At 40.0% G+C, this 8,794-nt stretch overlaps 1 protein-coding gene across 1 annotated transcript; it reads right to left on the bottom strand.

Moving 5' to 3' along the window:
* Window positions 1–1,711: 1,711 nt before the first annotated feature.
* LOC124594553 (UDP-glucosyltransferase 2-like) lies at window positions 1,712–8,199 on the bottom strand. Its single transcript, XM_047132924.1, has 2 exons — window positions 7,984–8,199; window positions 1,712–1,994 (listed from the first exon to the last, which is right to left on the bottom strand). The coding sequence occupies exons 1-2, from the start codon at window positions 8,154–8,156 to the stop codon at window positions 1,712–1,714; spliced, it is 456 nt and encodes a 151-aa protein (XP_046988880.1). The 5' UTR covers window positions 8,157–8,199.
* Window positions 8,200–8,794: the final 595 nt, after the last annotated feature.

Genomic DNA, 8,794 nt, shown 5'->3' with positions numbered 1-8,794 from the left:
ATTGCTACGTACATTGTCATGCCTACTGGACTGAATGTAATACAGGCTAAATTTAAGGCTTATGGAAGACAATTGTTTGTAAAATATCGCACAATACAATGGAAGTAAACTGTACGTATGGAAATAAAAACAAAATGTTTCCTACAAATTGTTCTTGTTCTTGCCCTGCCTTATCGAAGAAAGCTACCCATATTGTTGAAAGAGTGAGAATCACAGAAAGTACTGTTACTTGCCATGAATGGGTGCTAGTGTCCCACTGCCCTCGTCACTGCTGCCGCCGTCACCCTCTGTCCTGCCACGCGCCACATCAAATGCTCCCTTTATGCAGTAGCAGCAGTGGGAGACAGTGTCCAACGAACATAGAGATACTCGTATAGCCGACTCTAGGTCAAGAACCGCTGGCTTGAGAGCAGCTAATTCCATAAGGCGCCCACATTGTCGGACAACCACACAAATACAGCCATGGCTAAGTCGACAGCTGCTGGCTCTAGATCCGCCATTCCAATAAGCCACCCAAATTATCTGACGACTGTAGAGGTGCAGCTACACCTGCATTGATATCCAGTGGCTCGAGAGCTGGAAATTCGATAAGCCACCCACATGTGTATACCTTCATAATGGCCAACTCATACACACACACACACACACACACACACACACACACACACACACAGTTGCAGTACTTCTTCTTCTCTGAGAGCAGTAGTCAATATTCGAGTATGAATTAAAAATTAATGTAGTCACAATGGCTTGGTGAGTAGCTTGTCTGAATCCTAAAGAAAATTAGAATCCCATTACCATAACCCAACCTACTTGCTAAGTGTGGTGACAACAAATGTTATTGCAGCCAATCATGCAGGTAGGGCAACCAGAGCTATGAGCAATTATCTTGGGTAATAAGAAACCGCTTCATTGTATTCAGTCCTTTATTTTCATATCACCACCGGTTTTGTGGCATTAAAAACCACATCCTCAGGTGATCATATAACTAAAACATTATACATAAAGTGCTCGGACCTTTGTGCCCAAAAATCGTTGTCCGTCACACTACTAAAAGGCTGTATGTCAATTAATAAAAGAGCCAGATGAATGTATTGCTTCCAATTTAATCTGGTGGGTGGTGCCATTTCTCCAGTCTATAGACAATCATGAATAGGGGAGATGGGCACGTGCTGTGTCTAACAGAAGCACATCACATGGCCGTGTCCCACATTTGCAATTGTCTATAGAAGCGGCCCCATCTACCATATGAGACTGAAGTCAGTCCATCCATCAGGCTGTTTTATTCAATCGCGCACCGGCGTTTAGAGGCGTTTTATTGTGACAGGCAACGAATATTGGCTACAAATTGTCAAGCCTTTTAGCTGTAATGTTTTACTTAAATGTTCACCCTCAGATGTGCCTGTTAATGCCATGAAACCGATAGCGGTCTAAAAATAAAGGACTAAACACAGCTGAAGCGATTTATCAATACCCTAGACACATATTATTATTTTAAGAACGAAAAAAAAAACACTGAGAAGGAAATCGATTACTTGTTTCCTCTTTACAACCAATACAGTCCAGTATAACAGGATCAATCTGGTGTTGTGCATTCACATCATAATGTTTATAACATGACTCATGCTTAGAAAGAAGAGTACACTCTTCAACATTTGAGGCAGTTCAGTATGAGAAACGTGATTAAACAGCTAAATAGAGGCGTCGTACATCACAACTGTTTCTTATCTTTTCTCTTAGTATCCTTCATCGCAGCAGTGATCTGCCGTATGAAGTAGAAGGCGGCGTACATAACGGCGCACGTTGACAGCAAGATGAAGGCGATGACGTCGAGTAGCAGCAGCTGCCACCAGTGCAGGTCGAGGGCAGCACTGCGCATGTGCGGGGCCCCCTTATGACGTATCACGTACTCCACCCACCACACGGCGCGCTCCAAAGAGTCCGCCTGGTGCTCGCGGAATATCTCTGATAGCCTGTTCATGTTCTCTTTGTACCTGCACAGGAAGACGAAAGGTATGAGTAGGAAGAGATTCGAGCAGAAAGTTCGTAGAGTTTTTCCGTGAGCTAAATAAACAAAACAGATAAACGTAACAACATGGTTCAAATGGCTCTGAGCACTACGGGACTTAACATCTGAGGTCATCAGTCCCCTAGAACATAGAACTACTTAAACCTAACTAAGGACATCACACACATCCATGCCCGAGGCAGGATTCGAACCTGCGACAGTAGCGGTCGCGCGGTCCCAGACTGAAGCGCCTAGAACCGTTCGCCCACACCGGCCAGCTAAACATAACACTTTATAGTCGTCAATAATGTGTTTTCCTTCACTATTTAGGATAGTCTGCTAACGTTGGCGTAACTTTTCGGTTCCGCAAATGTGGAAATAACGTGGCTTTGAGACGAGGAACTTGTCGAGTCACGTTGTCAAATAGTTTGACGGAAAAGTATGTCCAGAAATTTTATAAATCTTCGTTTGAGTGTCCAACAGCATCTTCATAGTTCATTATTTAAAAACAGTCCTTTTGTGTCATTTTTAACACATGACAGTTGTGACTAACGCTTACATTTTGTCCATTGAATCGTTTCACCCCCTAGATAGCGGTGAGGAAAAGGTTTAAGACAACTACGAGACAGGGCATCCTCATCTTCTTCGTCTTAAAGAACCATCTTAGGAATATATACTGGCTTACTGAGTTTTATCGTGTGATTTTGCATGATCAGGGGAACTTCTTTAGAGTATAGCTTATTATTACGCAGAACACCCATCTTTCCCTTTATAGTGTTTTCTTTTCTGTCTGTGGAGGCTTGTCGTTTTTATTGTAACGCGTATTTCACTGGAGGGTCGGTCAGTATTGCTGAAGTTCCTTATCGTCAGTTTTCTATCGTTTTCCTTGGTTGCCATTTCTCAAATGGTTACGTTTTTCAGGCATTGGGTAGCGCGACTTTCAAATTAATAGCCATTGTTTCGACAGCATAAGCCTACCACTGAGTTCTTGAATAATTGAAGGGACAACTTAAACAATGAAAACACAGCCAACAGTATCGGGATCACGTCTATCTGTTATCTAAGAGGGAATCGGTGACAAAAAATTAAATAGAAATAAAAATGAAAATCACATACATGCCACCGGCTAAAAATCGATGCAAGACACAATTTTCTTACGTAAAAATTGCATCCTATGTGATGTAGACTTTGATTACGAATATACTTATTAGATAAGAGTACTTACTTTCATAAAGAGAGTGGGGCAGGCTGACCATATGAACAGACGTGCCCATACTTAAGTGGGCCACTGTGCTCCATTACCATATTGGAATTATTTTAGTTCTTTTATGAAAACGTTTAGAACTTTACCTCTGTAAACACTGTTAAAATAATTCTTAAGCTATAGACTTCGATCGCTCTACTTATTTGTTTAGAAAGAGTATTGTATTCGAGCACACAACAAAATAGCTTGAGTAAGCAAAATTTACTTTCACGAACAAGAAAGCACGAAATGCGTGCATACCCTCACTCGACAATTTAACTGTATCGACGTGTTTGTGGGAAAACGACGGTACTGTTGCTACCAACCCCCCTTGGTCGGTTGCGTGTTCTGACGGGAGTTTCACGAAATAATATCAACTGCTCTTCGTGCCTCTACGGCCAATGTGCCCCAGTCTCACCTACTTGTTACTTACTCTCATTTCCTGTGTTAGAAATAAAGTGTTCGTTGTTGTAATATCTGAGAACAATTATTTGTTTGCTTGGACTCACTGTGGTCACCATAGTCTTGGTTAAGTCTAGGGTCAATTTAACTATGGTTTTGTGAACGATCGCATATTCATCTAGTGGAATGCTGGCCCTCGATTCACTTTGTAACGAAATTAATTCAATGAATCCATTAACATAGGTGATGTAAAGTTTCGAAAGCAAACAAAATACTAGTGATTCTACGAAAGTTGTACCATAATTATTTTTAAAACTTTATTTCTTGATTTTCTATTATTTTTGTGGCTGTACAGCAAAAGTTTCTCCAGTCATTCTGACTTTTTCGAATGTCAAGCCATTATTATTGGTATGTGAATAAAATCATTAGCCACGCGGGTTAGCCGCGCGGTTTCAGGCGTCTTGGTACGGTTCGCGCAGCTACCCCAGTCGGAGGTTCAAGTCATCCTCGGGCATGGGTGTGTGTGTTGTCCTTAGCGTGAATTGGTTTGATTATGTTGCGTGTAAGTCTAGGGACCGATGACCTCAGCAGTTTGGTCCCATAGGAACTTACCACAAAAATATGGAAAAAAATAATATCATTTATTGTGAATATTTTCTAAATTTACTTGTTAACTGGAAGTGGACGTTCGATTTAATCATATAGAAATATAATTTTAAATTATTAGCTCTTAAAGGACGGCAGCCGTAATCATGTTAGTAATTTACAAAATGTGCACAGCATATACTAACGAAATGCCCTCACTTCTTAGGTGTTAATGTAAGTTACCTTAAGGGAGCCCGGAACCTAAAAATGATGAAATTATGGGTTTTCAGTTTATTGTGAAATAAAATACTACAGATCTTCCTCTTTAAAATGACATATTAATCTTACCTGTAGCTCAACTCCAAGTACTGAAAATATTATTTTCAATAATGTGCTGTAGAGCGCATGTCGCGACATTGAATTTCCATGGATACATGTTCATTGAAAACATCGTTTTTCAAAACTTCCGGTCTTTCCAAAGACTTTATATTATGTTGGCAACACGATTTGATAGGCAATTCTTTTGTCTGCGTATTGTAGTCTTTGGATACTGTTGTTTACATTGAGCATTTGGTGATTATTGCACGATTTGTGTTGTATTTCTATTGCGTAAATGGAACTTATCATAATGCCTCGATTTAGTGACAGAGTTCACAAGAGGAAGAAGCCTCCTCCGAGGTACACTAGTGGAACTGTGACTATTTCTCCGACCTTGGGAAATGATTCTGAAAATAGTGAGGTTATTCATGAAGTGAAATCTACTCCTGTCTCTAGCAGAAGCAAGAAGTTGCATGGATCAACTGAAAAATACTGCAGTTTATTGGAGAAGTGTAGTGAGGATAATGTGAACGAAATAATTAACATTTCATTGCCCTCAAAGGTGATTGAGAGTTCAGTACTGTGTAAGGAATGTTGCAAATTGAGTATGTCAGTAAATGTTAAGCGACACATAGGACTTGCAGCAGAAATCTATCTTCACTGTACTTGTTGTCATTACAGTGTTTCATTTTGGAACTCAGAATATGTCGAAATAGGCGAAGGTGAAACTGATAGTGAGAAAAGCAAGTACTATGGTGTAAATATTAGATGTGTTTATGCTCTAAGGTCAATCAGTAAGGGATACTCTGCTGGCCAAATGTTTTGTGGTGTAATGAATCTACCATCACCACCAACGAAATTCTCAAAATATAACTCGGTTGTTGGATCCTGTGTTGAAGATATTGCCCAAGAATCCATGAAAGAAGCAGTGGAGGAATCTGTGGCGGTGAATGAAGAAATTCCAGACGTTCAGAATCCTAGGGACCTGACTGTCACACTAGATGGTACGTGGCAGAAGCGTGGGCACACTTCACATAATGGGGTAATAACGGCAACAAGTGCTGATACTACAAAAGTTATAGATGTTGTAATTAAATCCAAGCACTGTAGGTGTCCTAAAAGAGTGAAGGATGAGCATGTAGAAAACTGTCGAAGGAATTACAGTGGGTCTAGTGGGGCCATGGAAGTTTCCGGTGTGAAAGACATTTTCAGTCGCTCTCTTCTGTGGTACAAGGTCAGATACCTACAGTTTCTGGGTGATGGTGATTCGAAGTCTTTTGCTGCTGTATCTGAGCTGAAACCTTATGGAAATGATGTTACCATTACTAAACAGGAGTGCGTAGGTCACGTTCAGAAACGTGTGGGAACAAGGCTGCGTCGACTGAAGACCACAATGAAAGGCCAGGTACTCAGTGATGGAAAACCTTTGGGTGGAGCTAGAAGATTGACAGACGAGGTAATCAACAGATTGCAGAGAGACTATGGACTGGAAATAAGACAAAATACTCACAGTGTTGATGCAATGGAAAAGGCTGTAATGGGACTTTACTACCACACCTTATCGACTGACGAGGAACCACTACATGAACTATGCCCACAGGGACCCAATTCCTGGTGCAAGTACAACAAATATCAGGGATCTGAACGTGTATACAAGCATCATCACAGTCTACCAGAAACTGTCATGAAGGCTATAAAACCAATTTTCAGAGATCTTTCTGCAACTGAACTTTTTAAGAAATGTCTCCATGGACGTACACAAAATCAAAATGAGAGTGTGAATAATGTAATTTGGACCAGAATCCCAGAAAACGTGTTTGTTGAAATTCATACTCTTCATTTTGGAGTATATGATGCCATTGCTACGTACAACAAAGGTAACATTATAAAGTGCAATGTGCTTCCGAAGTTGGATGTGATGCCCGGAAAGTACATGGTGAGTGCAATGATGTCTATAGACAATGAGAGGAAACGGGATGCTGAAAGGATAGAAAAGGAGTGTGAGAGGCAAGCCAGACAAAGAATGAAAGGTGTGAAAAGAAGGCTAGATGGGGAGATGTCTAGTGACAGTGAAAACTCCTCTTATGGTGCTGGACTCCACTAAAATTTTAGTGAAACTTTGAAACTAGTTTTCCACAAGTTCACTTTTTCGCCATATAAGGAGCATTTTCTGCTAAACTATTAGAGATAAAGACTTAAAATTTTCAAGGAATGTAAACAGTGCCAATATACACCTTGTATCATAGCATTTTTGTGATACATAATTGATAATAGATTTTATTTCAAAAATACTATGCCAAAAATGTGTCAATTATTTTCAGTAAGAAAATAATTAATATCTTCCGAAAAACACCAATAAATTAAAATCCATATTATACTGTAAAAGTTTCATCATTCTGGTGTTAATAGTTAATAAGGAAATGTTCCTTACATTTAACATTGGAGGTATAGGATGTTCCGAGTACCCTTAAAATATATATTACGTGGACAGCTATTAATATTTTATACAATAGTGTAGTAACTACAGTGTACTTCTTGCCAAGTATAATTCTTGGCACACTATATAGCTTAAGATTCATCTAAACAGCTGCATTAAAATGACTGATTTAAACTTGTGCCGTGTCTTCGATATATTTTTCCGGGCAATCATGACAGCATGGTAGCAGCGGTACATTGAGAACTCTATGTCCTATTTCTGGTAAATCCGACAGTAATAAGAATCTTAGTAATAACAATAACACTGCAAAAGGCAAGGCAAAATGTGCTTAAAGAAAATCTAGAAAAACTCTGACAGTTAGTCTGGAATATCATCAGTTTTTCAAATTAATCTTATGCTTAAACTCTACCATTATCTGATTCTATTCTGGCCTCGATAAAACTCTAATAAATACGGTATGCTTCCTATTTATGTGTTTGTTGTATTTATTTTATTTATTGATTTGAGTACCCTGGCAACATTGTAATACATTTTCAGCATGGATTTTATTTTTAATGGTCTCATTGATCTTGATGGATAGCATGTCAAGCAGATTTTAAGAGTAGCTGTTGTATCTCTTTATTATTTTGATGGTGTCTATCTCCTGCCACAGCTAAGGTTCTTTTAGTGGTAATGAATGTGTCCTGTATAACATGGATCTGAATACAACGAGTTTCTGAGAGTTTATGGGATACGATGACAGAACATACACGATATCTCTAGTAGCTGATTTACTGTAAACAGAAAATTATGTCCGCATTCTTTTGGTAATTGAATATTAAATATCTTATATAATACTGTGCAGTGTTTCTGTGCAGTGACTTAAACTTTACGTGTGGTTGAATATACATCCCGCGGTGATCTGTCGTAAGTTTTGAGATCATCTATTCTTATACGTTCAGCAACAGTACATAATTTCCAAACAATTGTTATTATTTAGGGTAGACGTACCTTTGATTCTCTAGAACAGCTCGCGAATGTTGAAGTATGGAGTCCTTTGTGAGATCGTTGAATTGCAGAGAGACTCCAAGTTCAGCTTGCACAATCTTTGCCACATTGTACGGTTGGTCAGCAAAGAACGGAATGGCAAGAAAGGGAACTACGTGATACATCGCTTCGTTCATGCTCTGGAGGCCTCCCTGTGTGATGAAGAGACGCACTTTTCGGTGAGTTGTTGACAGAAGAAGTCACGTCATCCAGGCAGCATGGTGGCAACTACGATCTTTTTGCAGGAGACTGCACATGGGGTGACCCATCTTTTGAGATCTGCCTACTCTTCTATGTTCGACAACAATCAGAGCACGCAATATGCAACATTTTTCCCTGAGTCGATCGGGGTCCTTCGGTTTGGAGCCAAGTGGAGGGTCTCACTTAAAGGTTTCGTCGAGTCTAAGACGTTATTGGCTAGAGATTTCTGGAGCTTTGTTATCGGCTGGGGAACTGAAGGACTCCCCTTGATAGGCGGGGGTGCACTGTGCAAAGGAAGCTGCTACTCAGGTAGAAGTGTACTTCTGGAGTGCACATGGGTCTTGTTTTAGGCTAGGTCATAGGTTGAGGTTCTCTGATGAACAATCGCCAGACTTCTCGCAGACAGAGAAATCTGTCCGCGTTCAGAGTAATGACACTTCCAATGACAAAATTTTAGCTGTCATTCGCCGAAGTATTCGTAACAAAGTTAGCGAATTTACTCCCCTCCAGGAAACTTCTAGCGGTCAAATCATTACCGGGACCGAGAGCTGCCTGAAACTAGGAAAGCTCTGAG

This window comes from Schistocerca americana, chromosome 2 (genome assembly GCF_021461395.2).
Source record: "Schistocerca americana isolate TAMUIC-IGC-003095 chromosome 2, iqSchAmer2.1, whole genome shotgun sequence".
Classification (NCBI taxonomy): domain Eukaryota; kingdom Metazoa; phylum Arthropoda; class Insecta; order Orthoptera; family Acrididae; genus Schistocerca; species Schistocerca americana.
Note: the sequence above shows the minus strand (reverse complement) of the source record. Positions and strands in the feature narration are given on the sequence as shown.

What these genes read in the sequence shown, in the direction of transcription:
- LOC124594553 (XM_047132924.1), bottom strand. Translation starts at nt 8,156, where the DNA reads ATGAACGAAGCGATGTATCACGTAGTTCCCTTTCTTGCCATTCCGTTC. An exon ending in GCTGTTCTAGAGAATCAAAG is followed by an intron (nt 1,995 to 7,983) that starts GTACGTCTACCC and finishes CTTCCTGTGCAG; the next exon opens with GTACAAAGAGAACATGAACA.